At 41.3% G+C, this 21,314-nt stretch overlaps 12 protein-coding genes across 12 annotated transcripts; 5 read left to right on the top strand and 7 right to left on the bottom strand.

Annotated features, from left to right (window-relative positions):
* Positions 1–123: 123 nt before the first annotated feature.
* On the top strand, positions 124–615 carry MLC2 (Mlc2p; the record flags this gene model as incomplete). The annotated part of the gene is made up of 1 exon (XM_056232041.1): positions 124–615. One exon carries the CDS (start codon positions 124–126, stop codon positions 613–615), a length of 492 nt encoding a protein of 163 aa, XP_056085800.1.
* A 198-nt stretch (positions 616–813) lies between these two features.
* Positions 814–1,359, bottom strand: RPO26 (DNA-directed RNA polymerase core subunit RPO26; the record flags this gene model as incomplete). The annotated part of the gene is made up of 2 exons (XM_056232040.1): positions 814–1,264; positions 1,340–1,359. 2 exons carry the CDS (start codon positions 1,357–1,359, stop codon positions 814–816), a joined length of 471 nt encoding a protein of 156 aa, XP_056085799.1.
* A 230-nt stretch (positions 1,360–1,589) lies between these two features.
* On the top strand, positions 1,590–2,813 carry PZF1 (Pzf1p; the record flags this gene model as incomplete). Its single annotated transcript, XM_056232039.1, has 1 exon — positions 1,590–2,813. One exon carries the CDS (start codon positions 1,590–1,592, stop codon positions 2,811–2,813), a length of 1,224 nt encoding a protein of 407 aa, XP_056085798.1.
* A 342-nt stretch (positions 2,814–3,155) lies between these two features.
* ATG13 (serine/threonine protein kinase regulatory subunit ATG13) lies at positions 3,156–5,318 on the bottom strand (the record flags this gene model as incomplete). Its single annotated transcript, XM_056232038.1, has 1 exon — positions 3,156–5,318. One exon carries the CDS (start codon positions 5,316–5,318, stop codon positions 3,156–3,158), a length of 2,163 nt encoding a protein of 720 aa, XP_056085797.1.
* Positions 5,319–5,843: 525 nt separating this feature from the next.
* GDB1 (bifunctional 4-alpha-glucanotransferase/amylo-alpha-1,6-glucosidase) lies at positions 5,844–10,445 on the bottom strand (the record flags this gene model as incomplete). The annotated part of the gene is made up of 1 exon (XM_056232037.1): positions 5,844–10,445. One exon carries the CDS (start codon positions 10,443–10,445, stop codon positions 5,844–5,846), a length of 4,602 nt encoding a protein of 1,533 aa, XP_056085796.1.
* Positions 10,446–10,906: 461 nt separating this feature from the next.
* Positions 10,907–11,710, bottom strand: DPM1 (dolichyl-phosphate beta-D-mannosyltransferase; the record flags this gene model as incomplete). Its single annotated transcript, XM_056232035.1, has 1 exon — positions 10,907–11,710. One exon carries the CDS (start codon positions 11,708–11,710, stop codon positions 10,907–10,909), a length of 804 nt encoding a protein of 267 aa, XP_056085795.1.
* A 264-nt stretch (positions 11,711–11,974) lies between these two features.
* SMX3 (mRNA splicing protein SMX3) lies at positions 11,975–12,235 on the bottom strand (the record flags this gene model as incomplete). Its single annotated transcript, XM_056232034.1, has 1 exon — positions 11,975–12,235. The coding sequence occupies one exon, from the start codon at positions 12,233–12,235 to the stop codon at positions 11,975–11,977; it is 261 nt and encodes an 86-aa protein (XP_056085794.1).
* Positions 12,236–12,757: 522 nt separating this feature from the next.
* On the top strand, positions 12,758–15,064 carry SEC23 (GTPase-activating protein SEC23; the record flags this gene model as incomplete). Its single annotated transcript, XM_056232033.1, has 1 exon — positions 12,758–15,064. The coding sequence occupies one exon, from the start codon at positions 12,758–12,760 to the stop codon at positions 15,062–15,064; it is 2,307 nt and encodes a 768-aa protein (XP_056085793.1).
* A 308-nt stretch (positions 15,065–15,372) lies between these two features.
* AOS1 (E1 ubiquitin-activating protein AOS1) lies at positions 15,373–16,419 on the bottom strand (the record flags this gene model as incomplete). The annotated part of the gene is made up of 1 exon (XM_056232032.1): positions 15,373–16,419. One exon carries the CDS (start codon positions 16,417–16,419, stop codon positions 15,373–15,375), a length of 1,047 nt encoding a protein of 348 aa, XP_056085792.1.
* A 196-nt stretch (positions 16,420–16,615) lies between these two features.
* HDA3 (Hda3p) lies at positions 16,616–18,583 on the top strand (the record flags this gene model as incomplete). Its single annotated transcript, XM_056232031.1, has 1 exon — positions 16,616–18,583. One exon carries the CDS (start codon positions 16,616–16,618, stop codon positions 18,581–18,583), a length of 1,968 nt encoding a protein of 655 aa, XP_056085791.1.
* Positions 18,584–18,650: 67 nt separating this feature from the next.
* PRP4 (U4/U6-U5 snRNP complex subunit PRP4) lies at positions 18,651–20,048 on the bottom strand (the record flags this gene model as incomplete). The annotated part of the gene is made up of 1 exon (XM_056232030.1): positions 18,651–20,048. One exon carries the CDS (start codon positions 20,046–20,048, stop codon positions 18,651–18,653), a length of 1,398 nt encoding a protein of 465 aa, XP_056085790.1.
* A 248-nt stretch (positions 20,049–20,296) lies between these two features.
* BET2 (Rab geranylgeranyltransferase BET2) lies at positions 20,297–21,274 on the top strand (the record flags this gene model as incomplete). The annotated part of the gene is made up of 1 exon (XM_056232029.1): positions 20,297–21,274. The coding sequence occupies one exon, from the start codon at positions 20,297–20,299 to the stop codon at positions 21,272–21,274; it is 978 nt and encodes a 325-aa protein (XP_056085789.1).
* Positions 21,275–21,314: the final 40 nt, after the last annotated feature.

Here is a 21,314-nt window from a genome sequence, read left to right as displayed (position 1 = left end):
TAGTTTCAATAACTTCGATTATTTTCATCTTTATTTTTCGTACACTTCACATGATGCAAAATAGGAAAACAAAGACAAATAAAGAAAGTTTCCGATTGATAATTGAGCAGGAGTGAGATAAACATGGATCATAGTGAATCACTAACGTTTAATCAGCTAACGCAGGACTATATAAATAAACTCAAAGATGCATTTCAAATGCTAGATGAGGATGAAGATGGCATAATCAGTCGGAAGGATCTTAACAAGATGTATGCAACGTTAGGGAAGGCATTGACAGACGAAGAATGGTCCAAAATGGTACCTGATAATGACAGCACAACAGCAGAGGTTGGGCAAGAAGGTGTAAGCTTTCCCATATTCTTATCTATCATGGGGAAGAACTTATCGCAGTTTCCCGAACGTGAAGAACTGGAGAAAAGCTTAAAATCGGTCGGCAGGAAAGACGATTTGAACGTTCCACTAAGTGAAATCATAGAATCTTTAAAAGAAGCAGGCTTCGAAAATCCTGAGGAAGAGTTTGCCAAACTTTTCAAGTTGTTTACCACAAACCAACAGACAGTTGATGAGAAGACCTTCCGAGGTAAGCTCTTCTTGGATTCAATTACTGATTAAGTATTCTGGATATACATATGAACAGTAAAAAAAGCGAATATGCAGTAGCTCCTTTTATTTGTAAAGTAATAACATTACCAAATAGAGTTCAGCGCCGTTTCCTCGTCCAGTTGTTTGCTTACAGAATAAATCGTTCTTTATAGTTATAATAATATACAAACAAAACAAATACACATATGGAAAAAAATGCAGATGCAATCACAAATCCACAATCAGTTCCTCCACACTCCAATCTTCGAAGGAACTGTCTGGTAAGTATCTTCTAATGACCAAAGGAATTTTCTTCTCAGCCAATTCCTTCATGGCAATACGCAATGGATCGGTTTCACCTTCCAAATCCACGAAAACTGGCGCATTCATGGAAATTTGCAGAGCTCTTGTACCTAAAATTCTTGCTCTTTCATACTTGGTCATGTATGGGGTGGTAGCTCTTTGGTCCTTAGGGATGGCCTTTTCCTTGAGTGTCTTTCTTCTTATTTGTTCATGCTGTTGGAACTCTTCTGGTCCATTACCGCCAGTAACTATGGTCTTACCGTTCGCATCAGTTGCTTCAGCACCATCCTTAAGCTGGGGCTTTTCCTCGTAGGTCTCTTCATCAGAAAAGTGCTCTACATCAAAATCTTCGAAGTTCTCATTACCGTCGTTAAACCTATATCACAATGATAAAAGTTAGTAATTATAATCCAAAAAAACTGCATAATCTCACCCATATGAATTCACATACGCCTCCTCGTAATCAGACATGCTCACTTGTGGCTTTACTCTTATACCGTTACCACGAAAATATGTCTATTTTAGCCTTCCTTGACGTCGTATTGATGCTTCTGGATACTTTTTATTTAGAAAAAAAAATTTTTCAGTGCCATATCATTTTCAACGAAACATAATTGCATCTTAACCATTGACTATAACAAGAGCCAACAGTCAACTATGGTAATTAAAAGCAAGCTTGAAGCCGTAGAGTGTGAAAACAAATGTGTGAATCGATTGTAACTAATACAGATTTTTCTCCGAATGAATTGAAACGGGAGCCCATCGCAATATCACGATCCGAGAGTACGGACTCATTGAACAGTCTGGCTTCCACTAGAAGCTCCTCAAGCAGTAGGCTAAAGACATTTTTTTGTGACTATGACGGCTGTGATAAGGCATTCACAAGGCCATCGATTTTGACTGAGCACCAGTTAAGTGTACATCAAGGTTTAAGACCATTTCAGTGCGATAAGTGTCCAAAATCGTTTGTTAAAAAGAGTCATCTTGAGAGACACCTGTATTCGCATTCTGATACGAAGCCATTCCAGTGCTCCTATTGTGGCAAAGGAGTGACCACTCGTCAGCAACTGAAGCGCCATGAAGTGACACACACCAAATCATTTGTTTGTCCTGAAAAAGGATGTGATCTTCGATTTTATAAGCATCCACAATTAAGGGCACATATTTTATCTGTTCATCTACACAAGTTGGCATGTCCACATTGTAATAAGAGTTTCCAGAGGCCTTACAGGCTACAAAATCACATTTCCAAACACCACGACCCTGAAGTGGAAAATCCTTATCAATGTACTTTTGCTGGCTGCTGTAAAGAGTTTCGCATATGGTCGCAATTACAATCGCATATCAAAAATGACCATCCTAAATTGAAATGTCCCATTTGTAACAAGCCTTGCGTGGGGGAGAATGGTCTACAAATGCATATGATTATTCATGACGACTCGCTAGTAACCAAAAATTGGAAATGCCACATTTGTTCTGACATATCTTTTCCTAGAAAGCACGATCTTCTTACACATTATCAGTCCGTACATAAAGAAGTGGATGTCCCCTTGGAACTAAAATATAAGATTTCTGATATTCAACAACTGGTTCAACACCAAGGAATTCAGTTGGAAAACGAAGAAAACTTTCCTGAACAGGATGATGGTAGAATTTCCAATAGGTTGAGGAAAAGAAGAAAGCTTGCCGAAAATAATAACTTGCAGTTTTTACAGAATGAAATGAACCTAGAAAAGCAGCTCGAATCTGGGGAAGATGGATTGAATCTTTTACTAAATACTGTCGGAAGGAAACACAGATGCTTTTACAGTAATTGTTACAGAACTTTCAAGACAAAAGAAAAGTATGATAAACATATAGATAAACATAAAATACATGAATTAAAAATGAAAATACTACTAGAAAAGGAACAAATGAAGTCATAGAGAATCAGGACGGAGAGGAAAGCCACTAAATCTCGAAAATAGTGGGTGAGAAATAGGCTTTTATATGCTAATTATACTACAGATATACGTACCTATCATAGACTCTGCAACTGGTATATCCATGTTTATATAATTATATATTCGATTTAAAATGATAGATAGATGAACTTTCAATGGATAAGAATATTGGAAAGGTGCACGCAATTTTACGACAACTAATTTTTTTGATTAGTTTATTAGCAGAATCTTCTTCTTACTTATTGATTCTGCCATTTTTTTTATTTTTATTTTCATTTTATCACATTTCACAGTGAAGCCCCCCCCCCCCCCCCCACATCTTTATCAACTCTCTTTAGAAAGGTTCATATCACTCATAAAAAATACTAGATCATCATCCTGATCATCCTCTTGATTATGCATCGTTTCACCTTCATCATTTCCAATATGGTTGTTATTACCACTATTGCTCTGATTGCCATTATCAGTTAATTTATTCGCAGGTTTGTGAAATTTAGCCTGAGCCTGAAAGGGTGCAGTGGTTGGTTGAGAGTAATGGTATGGCTGTCTAATTGGTATCCTACTTTTTATGAAGGAGCTTGAAATACTATCAATTGACCTTGGTGATATTGAACTTTTAAATTTCGTTGCGCTGTTTCCCATTTGATTGAGTAAATGATCGTCTTCGTCATCGTCTTCTTCTCCTAGTTGATTGTACTTTTGCATTTTGTTATCGTGATGATATGAAGTACTCTCGCCACCAAAAATAGGAGGTAAACCCGACATGCCTTGTTTGTTTACATTCTTATCTAAAGAATTTCTTCTGCTGTTGAATGCACTAGTAGATGAATTTCCACCGCCTCTTGCGATCAAATGGGTAGTATTGCCGGCACCTTGAGACATTCTTGAATTCAACGATCCGTAATGCATCGAAGGTGATACGGAAGGCAATGGGGAATGAGAGTCCGATCTGTCTCTATGATACGTATGATTCGGATCAATGGATAAACTCACCGATAGATCCTCACTTAATAAATCATTACTTGGCTTCAAATTCTGATATCGAATCAGTGAATCGGATATATTAATATTGGGTGGATTGCCGCCACTTGCCTTTTTAATAGTCAAGTCTGGTTTTTCTTCCAATAATTTAACAAAGTCCAATAAATCTTCCTGTGATTCTTGGGGTTGTAATGGACTTTTTACCGCTTTCAATGGTTTTTCGACATTTTCTGTCGTTTTAACACTTGAATGGCGACGAATATTCCCAAACGATGACGAGTATTTTGAGGTACTACCGACGCTAGTACCTTCAATATTCATTTGTGGCCCAGAATTGGAACTTATACTTGGCCTATGAATGGGTAGTTGATTGAAAAAGGATGAATTAGAAGGATTTCTGCTCGTACTCTGACTTCCAATCGAACCGACTTTGAATGGCTGGACAGGCCTCGATATCGCATAGACTTTCTTTTGCCAAGACTGTGGTTCAAACGAATTGGCTCTTGTGCAGGGTGAAAGTGAGAGAGATCTTCTGTCAGGTATTTGCCTTTGTTGTTGATCCTGCTGCTGTTGCTGCTGTTGCTGTTGTTGTCCTTCTGTATCCTGCTTATTTTGTCCCTTCTGTTGTAACTGATGCTGTGGCTCTTGAAAGTTATGTGGAGGAACCACATGTCGAGTTGAGAATGAATCGTCATTGGTATTGCTAATTTCAAATTTCCAATCACGCCTATACGATACTGAGACTCTCAAAAGCCCAAATTTTGTCCACACAGGCGTGATTTTCTTTTGGTCTAAATGAGCCGGTAAGTTTGAATCGTTGAGCGCATTTGAATAAGTGTTAATAATTGGTTTGCTCAATCCTATTCTGCCCTTTGATAAAATTGGCTTGGATCCGTCAAGAATACGCGTCCGGATACTAACCAGTGGATCTCCGGTTGTTATTGAATTGGCATTACTCTCACTCTGTGGAGCATTATAGGATTTTATCAGTGATTGGTACAACTCTGTTGTGGGTAATAACTGTATTAAAGTTAACAAATAACGGAAAAGTAGAACCAACTGCTTGGAAAGCTCATCAACATCAGTTTCATCATCTTCGCTATGCGATTTGAACGTTGAAGACAAATTATCTAATTCGATAAGCCACCGTTCCATCACGATTTCCTGCTTCTTGGTTCCTTTGCAAACATTCCATAAATGGCCCTCATGGTCTTTCAATCTAACTAAATGAGAGGAATTCAACCGCCTTAGGTCCAAATATGTCTCTACGACCAAAGGTGGTAAATCTCTTCGACCATCATAATCAGACCATTTTGCTATTATTTTGGGTTGCTCACTTACTAGTTCTGAGTGATCTTCGAACCATGCATCGTCAAATAAAAATACATTCTCTGCAGAAGATTGGTATCGACTTGATTCTGTAGAGCATATTAGCAGTGTAGCCTTCAAGAAAAAACTGTCAATCAATCGAAGGACTTCTTTCTCGTTATCTGGTTTGACAACCATGACTCATACTACTCGATCGAGCTATATATTCTAATTCCTTTCCACACCTAAACTTGCACAGTGTAGGGAGAATGTACTTGATTTCTATGAATTTATTCTATATCTATGCGAGGTAACCGAAATCTGCACACCCTTGTTCTACTTCTTTCTCTTTCTGTACTGCCGCTGTTTACTTAGTTAAAGAATTAAATCCAAGCAAACTAAACAAACGACAGGAATATTAAATTGACTGTATTATACAACTGACTCACTCCACTCTAAATACGTAGGTCACAGCCCTTTCACCTCTTGTTCTGACGTGTTTTGCCCCCTTGGTTACTGCTGTTACTCACTTCACGTGCGTTCCCTTTATTTCTTTTATTTTCGTTTTCGCTCTCGCTCCTCAAAAGGATAGATAATACTATATAGGCAAATATACGACTTCATTTATTTCATTACCAGTAGAAAATATATACACTTAAAGTTAGGAAAAAAAAATTATAGAGAAAAGAACATGTCCATAAATGTATATTATAGCTAGGTCTCTTATTCGTAGGCATCCCATAAATCATAGAATAGATCTAATAGGCAACCAGAACTCCAGGCTTGTGTGGGGCTTGAGTCATTGCATAATTCGCCATCCTTGTTAGTTAGCTCTGTCAATCCTGCCCAGACACTTTCCTGGATCCATTTTCTATGACCTTTCAATCGGTAGTACAACTGCTGGTATAAATACGACGATGGCTTTTCTTTGGCTGCATTTTGGCAACGCAAACTAGTTTTGAAGTGGAAATAGTAGAAAGCTCTTAGGAAGTAGCCGTAAAGCCAAACCCATTCAGGACCTTGATGGTAGTTTCTTCCCTTTGATGTGGAAAAATCTTCGGAATCTTCCCCATTATTATAGTAAGGGCGGTAGTTGTAATCACTTGGGTCTAACGTGCGCATACCCACTGGCCCTCTTATCACTTTGTCTGCAATAGTGATCGCCTTTACGGCGTGTTCAGGAACAAATAATTCCGGTGCCACCGTCATTGCGATTGCAAAATTTGGTCTTAACTGGTAATCTTCATAAGGCTTGCCCGACTTGTACAAGTCCCTGTAGATTCCTCTTCTGTTGACACCCAATTTCGCATCCACGTCATATTCTGCGTCCTCAGCCGGATCCTCCGGAATGTAGTACCTTTTCTCGAAATTGTCTTGAAGCAATTGATTCCATTCAACAAAGCTAACTTCATCACCGTCCTGGGTCTCCACATCAGTGAACTGGAACAGTCCTTTCTTATTTAGCTCAACAACAAATCTTAAAGCACTCTTCAGAAGCCCGTTAATTTCTATGGCAGCACCGTCTCTAGGAGTTCCAGGTATGCCGACGGAGCCTGCCTTCTCACTTTCTCCCATCTTATCCATCCACGTACCGCAATTGTATTGAGACCCACCGTGAATTAATCCGGTAGACCAATCAACGTGTATTTCGACGTTAAACCCTTTATCAGTCATAACACGATCTAAATTTGGACCTGCATTAGCTTCTCTGAATTTAATTCCCTTAGCGTGCTTACTCAGGATTTCATAAACGACTTCTTCTAAGCTGCTAGAATAGTTGAATGCCTTTGGATCATCTACCGGGATATAAGTGTCGTCCAATGGGAACCTTCTTGTTATTCGTTCTTGTAAGATTTTTTCACCATCAGGAACAATATGAATGTAGTCCTGTACAGCTTGCAAGAAAAACCAGGCAGCATCACGGGCATTATATCTTGGATTTCTACCGGCATCTAGTAAATTTGGAATCAAACCATGTTTCAAAGTCTTTGCAAATGCTAGTAAATGCGCCTTGGCCTCATCAAATCTGCCAGTGGTAAGTAAGACACCTCTTAGTGATATGAATACATCTCTACCCCAACATCTCATGTAATTTACGCTGAAATGTGGTAGGCCTGCAGCCATGGAAGGAACATTTTCACCTGGTAAAATAGATGTAGATTTCATTCTGGAGACCATTTGAATAGATGTCATTGATAAGCTTTGTACGAACAGTGTAGATTTACCAATATTGTGAGACATTAGCTGGATGGCCCTTAAACGACAACAACCATAAAGGATACCTATAAGGAGGGCGAAATAACTGGGTACTAAGTAACTTGGTAATTTTTTTACTCTATCAAACCTCGAACGTAACCAGTTTTGTACATCGATGATTCCCTCTTCATCGCTATAGTAATTGAATCTGCTGATAGTGTAGTCTAAGGCCCAATGACCATTCCTCAAATTTGCACTTAAGGGATGTGCCAAATCGTTATGAAACACAATATTTCTGAGGACAGAAACCCAACCTTGCAGTCCGCAATAAACTGGTTTGCCGAAATCAGGAATAATATAAGCGCCGCCCTCGCCAGCACTGACATCGTATTCTTCTGGTTCACTACGGTATAAGACGGAATTTATAGATTCTAAAGTCAATTTTGAAGTCGCTTTTAGAGCACCTGATTTTATGAAATGGCCTAGAGATTCGTCCACACCATTTTGCTGGGTTTCAAAAATGGCAATAGAACCTTGGGGAAACTCCTCGGGTAATATTATCGTCGAGAGCTCCTTCTCATCGTCATAAGAGATGTCAAATCCTGTTAGCTCCTTCAATTTCGTGGGGATGCCTTTTATAAATCTATCATCATCAGGAATTTCATCGCCAACTCTTTCTAAAGCATACGAGAACCTCAAGGAACATCTGGATTGATTTAACACAACTGGAGGCAAGGTCTCATTGGGATCACCATTGCTGAAGAATTTCATTCTGGCAATCAGGTACCAACCTTTACCGGATTTGACATCCATACGATGAAAAGTGATATATTGTCCCTGATGGTGCACGTGCATTTCAGAGTCTTCAATATCGTATGCATTTTTGCCTATACCAGTTCTAATTGAGTTCAAAATGGCCTTAACCTTGGTGATTCCCACTGAGGAGTCTTTGGTAGGGGTCGAAGTGTCATAATGCCTTTTCTCAGTGACCAAATTCAGTAAGTGCGGAAAAATTTCGTCGTAACCATAAACAGATCCAATGGCTGAGGAGCAAAGCGCTACTAGGGCAGCATTGGGTAAGGTATCCTCCACTGTTCGTTTTTCGAACGGAGTTTCATTATCGTGAGTACAGTCCATGAATAAGGCATGTGGTGGGGTGGCGGTTAAAATTTTTGGAATCATGATTTCTGAAACACATCTTATCGAGTTATCGCTTGCATCGTTATAGCAGTGTTTTTCATCCAAATTGATATCCGCAGGGTATGAGAAATCGTCCATGGGAACAAATTTATAGGAGCCGATGGGTCTGCCACCATGCTTATGAACTAATCTAGATAACTCTTCTTCAGACCAAGCTTGCATGGCTTCTCTAATCAAAGAAGAAATACCCAGCCTTTCGACAAATAGACAATCAAGGGTTTCCGAACCAGAGAACAGCTCTGCCACGACGTAAAGGTTCGGGTTGTATTTTCTCGCTAAATCCAGGAAATATTCACCAACATGTATTGGAGTAGAGTGACAGTTATCGATTCTGAACCCGTCAAATATCTTGGCGTTCATTTCGATATATTTGGACATTCTTTCCCACAAGTACTGAGAATCCTCGGGACTCTTGCCGTATCTTAATTTAACACAGTCGCCCCAGACGATAACTTCCCTACGTAAATAGGCTTTGGAATTCTGGGACGCGAAATCCACTAGAGGGTTACCGTTCCATATCCAACCGTTGTTAGCAAGAGCATAGTCGATGCCATCCCTTCCTTTGAACCTTGTGAAATACGGTTCTGTTAAGGGATCCTCGACGGTCACTGGACCCTTTCTGGGTCCATTGTCGTCTATTCTTAAATACTTGATACGATTGAACAATTGTTCGAGGATTTCACTGACGTCGTCATCGTATTCCCTATACAAAGGTAGGTTAACTTCATTCAAGACATTCTGAGCGATGGTCAATGCAGGTTCAATGTCACCGCTGCTGTCATTGCTAACGAGCTTCAATAGCTGAATGAATTTGGGCACATTGATTTTGTTTGAATTTCTTTCGCCTAACGTGCCAAAATTGGGCTCGGTCACATTATCTTTAACAAAGGAAGCCAGTTTCACGAAATCTGAGGAGGCGTCTTTAATGTCTTCAGGGAAATCATAGTTTTCGTTACATTCGTTATTCCAGTGCGCCTTAATCTCCTGGAGAATATTTTGCACCTTGACTACGTAGTATTCCCAAAGCTTCAATGACCCTAGAACATGTACCTTAATACCGTCCATGATCTTGAAAAGATCGTCTATATTTTTCAGCTCTGTAGGGTAGCCCCAGGACTTTAAGTCGTTACTAAAATTCAGCAGTTCCTGGTCGAGCTCGATGGCGCTAATCAAATGCGGAGCGGTAACGTGGTTGTACCCGGCTTCCGGATGCTCGACCAGCCAGGGAGAATTGTTCGCTGTGTGGTTGAACACGATATCGGTGAGAGAAAGCATGTTTAGGTCGCGATGCAGATGTTTAACTAAGTTTTCCACATCTTCTGGAGACTTGAAGTGCTTTTGATCGAACTGCAATTGGTCGTATATAGAGTAAGGCGAATTGGACTCACCTCTTTCCTGCAAAGGTGTGAAGTGCACCATGTTGTAGTTTTTGGCAGCGATTTTCGATAAGACGGGTTCCCAATCGGAGCCCAGCCATTTGGATACGACACTTTGCATAGCGATAGAATTCAAGGGTAGGAACTGATCGTTTATGGAGAGCATAGGTAAGGCAACAATGTAGTATTTTCTAGTAGTCTCCAGCTTCTCATTATCGTTTCTGAAGGAGAGATAAAAGCAGTAAGAGCCTGGAACGTAGATGTCCAAGTCGATGCAGTCGTCCTCATGGAAACTGGAACGGATGACTTTTTTGTAAAATTTGTCCCTCTTGAAGGGTGTTTTGTGATCTGGTGGACAATTGGTCCATACCAGCCCATCCCTAGCGACGGGAGAGCCAGCAGATACCAATAGTTTGACCGTGTATAGCGGTTGGTCCTTCGGGGCGTCCTTGGGGAGTGGTATGGGGGGTAGCGTCAAAACACCTTTGCCATAAGAGCAGCTTGTGACGGGCTCACCGGTGTCGGACAAACGTAGCAGTAAAGATCTATTCATGGAGCGATGGCTGCTGAAGACAATTGTAAGTGTCGGGTTGGCTTGAGGTCACAGAAGAGTACGACCATGATTTGAATGAGGTATAATGTGTGAACTTAATATATATAATCAAGAGAAAACCGGGGGGGTGAAGAAAGATTAAGGGAGCAAAATCTCGAGAAGAAATTGGGCCATTTCAAGGGGTTGGGTTGCTGTAACAAAAAAGAAAACCAAAACTTAAAGCGCTTTTGGTAGCGCCGCGTGGGGAGTCGGTGCTGCAGGGCTGGAAGGGCGGTTATTTGCGGGGTGAGTGAAAAATGAGTCATGCCCTAGTCAAATGCACCTCTTTGCCCTAGGTCAAACGATACGTCGATAATGATGGTCTAGCAAAAAAATAAAAAGATGTAATATAGAAAGAAAGAAAGAAAGAAGTACGTAAGAAGACATATAAGAGACATATTTTTCGTTACCACTCATCTGCTTTAAAAGACCAAATGGTATAGCTGGTAGCAAACGTAGAAGAACAGAATGGACCAGAAGGTGATGAACAGAACAAGGTTGTTGGCGCCAAACTTGAAGACGTACAATTCCTTAAGTTGTTGCAGGTATTGGATAATGACTTTACCCGACAGCTTGGACTCACCTTCCGTTCTCACACCGAAAGTAAAGGGCACCTCGCCGATGGCCGCTCTGGGGTCTCTTGGTAGGGGTAGCTTGGCGAGCAGCTCGAGGGCGATCTTGAAACCTTGGGAGTTGATGTCCTTGGGGTTGCAGTTCTCGAGGTACTTCTTTTGCAGACCGAAGAACCCACTCATGGGGTCGGAGGCCACGGTCAAAGGTCTGGCCATCATTCTGGCGGTGGAGGAGATGACGCGTCTGTACATTGGCCAGTCCTTGTCAATGCCGACGCCCGGGGCGTATCTGGTGCCCAGGGTGAAGGCGTGGTCGTGCAGAGACTCGAACAGCTTGGGCACGCTTTCTGGAGGGTGTTGCAGGTCCGCGTCCATGCATACCAGGTACTGGCCCTTGGCCTCGTAGAAACCCCTGAGCACGGCGGATGACAGACCGCGCTCGCTGGTTCTGACGATGATGCGGACGTTGAAGCCCTGGTGCGCCAGGGCGTCAACCTCCTCGACGGAGCCATCCTGGGAGTTGTCGTCGACGAAGATCAACTCGGTTCTCTTGGCCATTTCAGGGCCTAGGCCGGCGAAGAGTCTGGTGGTCAAGGGCTTGATGTTCAATCTTTCGCGGTAGGCGGGGACGATAACAGAGTACTCGATGCTCATTGTGTGTGTGATTGGTGTAGTAGCGCTGCGGTACTAGCTGTTCATGCATAGTTAGGAACACGTAAGAATAACTGAAAATTTTTTTTTTAAATACTGGAAATCCTTTATTTTCTTACGCTATCACGCGAGGAAATCCCAGAAGAAAGAAAAAGATAATAGAAAGAGGAACCAATACGCGGTGCGAGTGTTGTATAGAAGGATATAGTATTACAGTGGGGTTGTGTATATTGATTGATATGTAAAGAAGGAGCGGCAGCGATCGTCTCAGTTCGGCAGCTGCCTGACGTAGAGCACGTTATTGCAGCGGATGAATATCTCGCCCAGGATGCCGTGCGAGACGCCCCCGACGAACTCCTCTGCTTCGTCCAGTTGCAGGTTGAAGTAGTTGTCTGTGGACACGAGCGTGCCCCTGTATTCCGTGTTGTTGAACTTGAGCTTGACGCCCACGCGGTGGTTGACCAAGCCCTTGAGGAACGGCTTTGGGTTTACCGGCTGCATCGCATTGCTATCACTGGCCTCGCTCATCGTATCGTCGTTGTATGCTATGCTATGCTATGCTGTGGTGCCCATTGCTCGTGACTGCTGTTGGTTATATTAATGCCATCTCTTGTTTTTCCATATGCGTTAGTAAGAAAACAGGCGAGAGAGAAGGCCGTTACCCGGATTGGACAGCTGGTCTGCTATTTTAGTTTCTCGCTAATATGTGAGCGTGGCCACACTGCACACTGCGAACAGACGTACGTAGCAGCTAGTATGAACGCAGCTTGCTTATTGTCCAAGGCAAGCCTAGACTGTTCTGTTCTTCCTTTATCACCGTGATACTATTGCCAAATCGGCCGCTTTGTCACTCGCGACGGCCTGCCTGGCGCCCTCTCGTTTGTTCCAAAGGAGGAAAGTTCCAGCAAGAATAAAAGAAAAACACGTTTGGAAAGAAAAAAAAGAAGACACTTGTTGTGATCTTGCCACGGGTTCCAGCAGGACATACAATCACTTGAAGTCAGCACTTATCTGTTCAGCCGCTTTCCTCCCTCTCCTTCTTTTCTAGCCATGGACTTCGAGACTAATGAAGACATCAACGGGGTCCGTTTCACCTGGAACGTGTTTCCCTCCACCAGAAGCGACGCCAACAGCAATGTTGTCCCCGTCGGCTGCTTGTATACTCCCTTGAAGGAGTACGATGAATTGAACGTTGCTCCATATAACCCCGTCGTGTGCTCGGGCCCGCACTGTAAGTCGATTCTGAACCCATACTGTGTGATTGATCCGCGCAACTCGTCCTGGAGTTGTCCCATCTGTAATTCCAGGAACCATTTGCCTCCGCAGTACACCAATCTGTCGCAGGAGAACATGCCGCTAGAGTTGCAGTCCACCACGATTGAGTACATCACCAACAAGTCCGTCACCGTTCCCCCCATCTTCTTCTTCGTTGTGGATTTGACTTCCGAGACGGAGAATCTCGACTCGCTGAAGGAGTCTATCATCACGTCGTTGTCTCTATTGCCTCCCAACGCCCTCATTGGGTTGATCACGTACGGGAACGTCGTGCAATTGCACGATCTGTCCAGCGAAACCATTGACAGGTGCAACGTGTTCAGAGGCGACAGAGAGTACCAGCTCGAGGCGTTGACCGAGATGTTGACGGGCCAAAAGCCAACAGGCCCGGGCGGTGCCCCATCTCATCTACCGAACAGCATGAACAAGATCACGCCCTTTTCCTTGAACAGGTTTTTCCTGCCCTTGGAACAGGTCGAGTTCAAGTTGAATCAGCTGCTCGAAAACATGTCTCCGGATCAGTGGTCCGTCCCCGCAGGTCACAGACCGTTGAGAGCCACAGGGTCTGCTTTGAACATCGCGTCTTTGCTTCTACAAGGCTGCTATAAAAACATCCCCGCAAGAATAATCCTCTTCGCCGCCGGTCCAGGCACCGTTGCCCCAGGTTTGATTGTCAATTCAGAATTGAAAGATCCCTTGAGATCCCACCACGATATCGACTCAGACCACTCACAACATTACAAGAAGGCCTGCAAGTTCTATAATCAGATCGCTCAAAGGGTCGCTACCAACGGCCACACTGTCGATATCTTTGCCGGCTGTTACGATCAAATCGGTATGTCCGAAATGAAGCAGTTGACAGATTCCACCGGTGGTGTGTTATTGTTGACCGATTCCTTCTCCACTGCGATCTTTAAGCAATCCTACCTGAGACTGTTCGCCAAGGATGAAGAAGGGTATTTGAAGATGGCCTTCAACGGTAATCTGGCAATCAAGACAAGTAAAGACCTGAAAGTCCAAGGTTTGATTGGCCATGCCTCCGCTGTCAAGAAAACAGATGCCAACAACATCAGTGAGGCTGAAATCGGTATCGGTGCCACATCCACTTGGAAAATGGCTTCTTTGTCGCCCTATCATTCGTATGCAGTTTTCTTTGAAATTGCCAACACCGCGGCTAACTCTAACCCAATAATGTCTGCTCCGGGCTCAGCAGACAGACCTCATTTAGCATACACTCAATTCATTACCACTTATCAACACTCCTCTGGTACTAACCGTGTTAGGGTCACCACCGTGGCAAACCAACTCTTACCCTTCGGTACTCCAGCCATTGCAGCTTCCTTTGATCAAGAAGCGGCTGCTGTTTTAATGGCACGTATTGCTGTCCACAAGGCTGAAACCGATGATGGCGCTGACGTTATCAGATGGCTGGACAGAACTTTGATTAAACTATGTCAAAAGTATGCAGACTACAACAAAGACGACCCTCAGTCCTTCAGATTGGCTCCAAATTTTTCGCTATATCCTCAATTCACCTACTATTTGAGAAGATCCCAATTCTTAAGTGTCTTTAATAATTCTCCGGATGAAACTGCATTTTATAGACATATTTTCACAAGAGAGGATACCACTAATTCTTTAATCATGATTCAACCAACTTTAACCTCTTTCTCGATGGAAGACGACCCACAACCTGTCTTGTTAGATTCTATCTCTGTCAAACCAAACACCATACTATTATTGGATACTTTCTTTTTCATCTTAATATACCACGGTGAGCAAATCGCCCAATGGAGAAAGGCTGGCTACCAAGACGATCCACAATACGCTGATTTCAAAGCCCTTCTAGAAGAGCCAAAACTAGAAGCTGCAGAATTATTAATAGATAGATTTCCACTACCAAGGTTCATTGACACCGAGGCTGGTGGTTCTCAAGCAAGATTTTTACTATCTAAATTGAATCCATCCGATAACTATCAAGATATGGCCCGCGGTGGGTCCACAATTGTCTTGACTGATGACGTCTCTTTACAAAATTTCATGACTCACTTACAACAAGTTGCTGTCTCTGGTCAAGCATAGAAACGGTGGCTTTCTTTTGTTTTCTTTGACCGTTGTTGGACTTTTTGTATAGTACAAGAAGATTTGTCTGTCCACTGCGCACAAAAGAATCTTACTTTGGACCCGAACGAAAAGGATGTAAAAATACATGATTTGTTGTCTCCTCTTTTTTGTTCTGTGTGTCCTTTTTACTACGAGTATCTGTATCTAATTTCTTTCCAACTTTTTTTTTACCATTATTATTATTATATATGACTATAATGCTTTACCGTCTTCAGTTATTCTTTTTTTTTGGCTGATACTGCCGTATAGTTGATACATACGTGTATTTAGAATTCAAAAAGTGGCATATCTAAAGTAATACCGTCAAAAACAATGAAGTTGCTTAATGGAGACAATCTTTTACCTAGGATATTTATGACATCTTGAGCAACGGCGCCCCCTATAATAGCCGCTACAGGGGCAAATTCAATGCCTCTTTGCTTTATGAATTGTTGTGTATATTCGTCAGTCAAAACTGACGTCGGAATACCTAGTTGTTTACACCATACAGCCGCATCCATTTTCATTTGTTCGACGTTTATAGTTTTGCTCTTCTGCTTCAGTTCGTGTTGTAATAAAGACAATGTTAATGGTAAGATGCTGGTGACCCGTTTCAATTGCCTTCTTGTCAGTTTTTCGTTTAATGTTGCTCCCTTTAGCACTTCTTTCAATGACGTGTAGCAATTTTTGATCTTAATGCGTTCGTAGGTTTTTTTTCCATCTTCTTCGTCTTTTCTAGTGGTAATTTCAATGATACTTCGATTATTTGAAATGGGACCAACGACAGTAGGCCTTATACTTTGTAACTTTTCATCCTCCGAAATAAATTCAATCAAATCAATGAAAATATAAGCAAATAATCCATTAGAACCAGCAACATACAACGGAATATTCAACTTTCGGGTCAACTCATTGAGTTTGACTGCATCATCAGCCTTCATTTCCGTTGCCACGACTAAATCAAAATGTTGGAAAAACTTTTCATCTTTCTCTTGGAAGAACTGCTTATCAAATTTGAGCTCTACACGAGAGTTTAAGTCTTGAACTCTTTCCTTCGCAGCATCGATTTTCCACTGGCCAACATCTTTAGAGCCAATGAAAAATTGAGAGCCCAAGTCTTCTTCCGTCACTTTGTGTGCATCCAATATTGTTAAATGTCCTATACCACTAAGTACAATGCTCTTGGCGATCTCAGAGCCAATGGCTCCAAGATTGATAAGCAAAACCTTTGCTGATCTCATATTGGCTTGTGCTGCCATTCCCCAAAGACGAATTTGTCTATCGTACAACGCAATCTCATCTTCACTTAATTTTCCTTCAGTCATACTTTTCATGGCTATAGTTGCTGGTCTAGTTTACCATATTCACTCTCTTTTTGTTTTATCTGATAATTCAGAAAAAATAGCAGTTACTGTTTTGGTATTCATAATACCGCGATTTTCCAAAGTTACAATTGAAGACAATAGAGGAAATAACACTTTAATTAGAACAAAAAAGGAGAGTCAGAGACACAGACTAATTGCTGTCAGCATGGATTTACTGCGTATTCTAGATACAAAGCCAATACCTACAATTATTGATGCTACTACCCTGGGAATCTCCGGCAACACATCCGGCGATTATTGGCTGCCGACAACAATGTCACTTTACCAAAAGGAACTCACAGATCAGATAGTGTCATTGCACTATTCTGATATTTTGAGATATTTTGAAACATCTTATTACAAGGAAGATGTTATTCTCGAGTCTATGAGGACTATGTGTTTAAACGGTTCATTAGTAGCAACTCATCCATATCTGCTAATAGATCATTACATGCCTAAATCGTTAATAACTAGAGATGTTCCTGCTCATTTGGCGGAGAACAGTGGGAAGTTTAGTGTTTTAAGAGACCTTATAAACCTTGTTCAAGAATATGAAACTGAAACGGCCATTGTTTGTAGGCCGGGAAGAACAATGGATTTGCTAGAGGCCTTACTTTTGGGAAATAAAGTACATATTAAAAGATATGATGGTCATTCTATCAAGTCAAAACAAAAATCCAATGATTTCTCGTGTACGGTTCATTTATTCTCCTCTGAAGGGTTGAATTTGGCACAATATCCGATAAAATCGAAGGCTCGATTCGACATGCTAATCTGCTTAGATACTACAGTGGATACAAGCCATAAAGATACACAATATTTGTTGCAATATAAAAGGGAGAAGAGAGGTTTTGAAAGATATGCCCCAATTGTTAGGCTGGTGGCGATCAATTCGATTGATCATTGTACGTTATTCTTTAGTAAAAAATTTGATAAGAGTAGTAGAGAATATTTGGAGAGTGTCACTGCAGCTATGGTGATTTTGAGGGATCGTTTGGGCACACTCCCTCCAGATCTGAGGCCTATTTATTCACAAAAATTACACTATTTAGTAGAGTGGCTAGAAAATCCAACTGTACCGTGGCCCTTACCAGATATTTACCCGTTAAAGCGATATACCTCCATGGATGTAGAAAGGTCTCTGTTAACGGAAGTTCATTTCAAAAAGTCAGATGACCAACTAGAAGAGGCTTTTGCGAACTGTTCCAAGAAGAGAGGGCGGCATGGGGCTAATAAAACATCTTCTTCTACTATTATCGGAACTGAGGATAATGATACTCCAAGTTTCTATTCCACCAAAAGGTTGAAAAATGATTATTACACAAATCCCTTAAAACAAGACATGACACAACTAACAGGTATTACTACTGCTGACAACTCCTCCAATGTAAATTATCATTTGTCAAGTGGAATTATTACTCATAAACTTATTCAATCGATGGGGGAAGTTTATATGGATATTTGCTTGCAAAATCAAGAGCTGAATGATTACTCATGCTTAAATGATTTGCAAAATGAACATTTACAATTCTTCTCAAATGAAGATGAAAAAATTGTCAAAGAGTATGATACTGAATTAAGAACACATAATGATAATTTAAACAAGTCGCACGAACTAGAAGTTGAAAACAATTCAAAATTTTTTCAAATTGAAACGTTGGAAAATGAAATTGGAATCTTGAAAGAAGCTCTAGTGGCTCAAGGCGAAAGATCTTCTAAGTTAAAGGATGCATTTATCAGAACTATCAATACGCAGGACGAGATCGAAAAGGAAGAAAGAATAACGAAATCAAAAAATACCGAAAAAAAATACATGGAACAAGAAATCAAAAGAGCCGCTGATGCTATAAGAGAAAATGAGGAGGAGACACGTAAACTTGGTGACAGAAGAAGAGAATTAGAAAATGAACTGAAACTGAAATTAGAGGCCTCTGAGGCCTCTAAAAAGGAACTAAATGAGAAAATTGGTTTTTTGAAGGAGGAAATTAACCTAGAAAATGATATTAAAGAAGAGCTACTAGAACAACTGTCCAAGACAATGGAGAATCTGGAAAACTCAACAATACCACGAGTACGTACCCAAAATGGAAATACAAAAAAAAAATTAAAAACCAAAAAACCAGGTAATATATAAATAAGTAAAGAGTACCTTATTGGTAGAAAAGTTAAGTTTGAGGTACTTAATAAGCATCTAAACATAATCAATTCCAAAGTTTGATAGATCTATCCCAGCCGCCGCTCACTAGAAATTGAGAATCGTTTGAAACGTCCAAACTTATGATTTTATCAGTATGACCTTCCAAACTTGCCACTTTCAACCAGGTATCACTACTATATACATTGATTAAATTATCATAACCACTAGACACTAATTTTTTTCCGCCATCGCCCTTTGAGAACTGTACTTGGGTAACGATGTTACGGTGCGCCAGTATTTGGCTTACTTGGCCCCCATCCCGTTGCCTGATGTCCCAAACATTAATCAATCCATCACCGCCACCAGTTGCAACTTGATATCCATTTGTTGACCAAGCTACCGTGTAGACAGGCTTCGAATGACCCGTTAGGGTCATGACCTTATTTCCGGATCGAATGTCCCATATCATCGATAAGGTGTCCATTCCGCCGCTGCAAACAAGAGATCCATCGCATTGGAAAGACAGACTAAATACGCCCTCAGTATGGCCTTCTTGCAGTAACAGTTCTTGATATGTGGATGCATCCCAAAGTCTCCAAGTCATATCGTGAGAGGCACTACCTATAAGTTTACCACTAGGGTGGTATTTCACATCGGAAACACGCCTTTCGTGACCTACAAGATCTCCCAATAGTTTTATTTCACCTTCCTCTTTTGAGTATTGGAAGTTTTTGATATGTCCGTCTTCTGCGCATGAAATTATTTGATTGTTTGATTCAGGGTGCCATTGAACGGCCCCGATTTTCCCTTTGTGAGGATCCAGCTTCTGTGCTAACGGCTGCAGTGTTTGAGAATTTAATACTCGAATATCACCTGCCCAACTTCCTGTTGCGACAGTCATATCATCTGGTGATAAAGAAACTGCTGATAGAGGCCTCGTAGATATTAACTGAGAACCAGCAAGCTCTAAATTTGACATGCGCTTTAGTTCTGCACGTCGACTAAGCAGTTCTTGCCTCGCGTTAAAATTTTGGTGTTTTTGCATCTCTATTTGTAACCTTTTTTGAGATCTGTCTAGCGAATACTTCACCAACGACTTTCTCATGAAAATAAGTTCAGATGTTGCTGGTGTATAAAATTCCTCATCATCTTCCTCATCATCCTCTTCAGTGTCTAAGTCTTCCATACTTTCTGGGCCGGCGGGATCAGTTTTATTAGTCATCAGCACTTCGGCTAGTCGTATCCTTCTTTGTTGTACGTCTTCATTCTCTACTACTTCCGGTTTTTTCAGAAGCAAAAGTAACTTCTTGACTTCAAGGTCTTCTTCTGGTACTTTATCGAGGATAGCTTGTAATCGTTCATATGGTAATTGGCTCAATTTATCGGCAGTACTTTCATCTTGAGTGACACCCTTATGCTGTAAATCCACTGGAAGATTTTCAAGTGAGATACCTTTACCCATATCTTTTCAACTGAGCAATGGCACTGGCTATATGCCCTAAGGACTGCCGTGAATTATCCATTAATGATTATTAGGAGCACTTCATTTACTTGATCTTCACATTTTACATATCCGTGGGGAGTGACCTTGCCTTCAATAACAAGAATGATACTAGTACTAATGATAATAACAATAGGAAATTGTGCATGTACTTCAGACACTAACGCCCACATTTATGGCTTCATTCACCCAACTGAGAGCTTGCAGAAATGTCTGAACCACTTACGTTACTTAAGGATAAACACATCCGTTACATTGAATCATTGGATACCAAGAAGCATAATTTTGAATACTGGCTTACGGAGCATCTGCGTTTGAATGGAATGTATTGGGGGCTTACAGCATTATGTGTGCTTGATTCGCCGGAGACATTTGCAAAAGACGACGTTATAGCATTTGTGTTGAGTTGCTGGGACGACAGATATGGTGCGTTTGCACCATTTCCAAGGCATGACGCACATTTATTAACTACATTGTCTGCGGTGCAAATCTTGGCCACCTACGACGCCCTAAACGTTCTTGAAGAGGAACGTAAGGCTCAACTGGTTGCCTTTATTCGTGGAAACCAATTAGAAGATGGTTCATTTCAGGGTGATAGGTTTGGTGAGGTAGATACAAGATTTGTTTATACGGCATTGAGCGCTCTATCAATTTTGGGTGAATTGACACCAGAAGTCGTTGATCCTGCTGTGAAATTTGTGCTCAGGTGTTATAATTTTGACGGCGGATTCGGGTTGTGTCCTAGTGCTGAATCGCATGCAGCACAAGCCTTCACCTGTCTTGGCGCTTTGGCTATCGCCAACAAATTGGATGCGCTGAGTCATGATCAATTAGAAGAAATTGGGTGGTGGCTTTGCGAACGACAATTACCAGAAGGTGGACTGAATGGTAGACCAAGTAAACTACCCGATGTCTGTTATAGTTGGTGGGTTTTATCTTCATTAGCTATCATTGATAGGTTGGACTGGATAAATTACGAAAAATTAACTGAATTCATACTAAAATGTCAAGATGAGAAAAAGGGCGGAATAAGCGATAGGCCTGAAAACGAAGTAGATGTTTTCCACACCGTCTTTGGCGTTGCTGGTTTAAGTTTAATGGGATACGGCAATTTGGTCTCAATAGATCCCATATACTGCATGCCAAGCTCCATTACAGCGAAGTTTAAAAAGTATCCATATAAATAAATGGGAAGCCTACTGGCACTGCCCATTTTATTGAAATAAT

The sequence above is a fragment of the Saccharomyces kudriavzevii genome, assembly GCF_947243775.1.
Source record: "Saccharomyces kudriavzevii IFO 1802 strain IFO1802 genome assembly, chromosome: 16".
Lineage (NCBI taxonomy): Eukaryota > Fungi > Ascomycota > Saccharomycetes > Saccharomycetales > Saccharomycetaceae > Saccharomyces > Saccharomyces kudriavzevii.
Note: the sequence above shows the minus strand (reverse complement) of the source record. Positions and strands in the feature narration are given on the sequence as shown.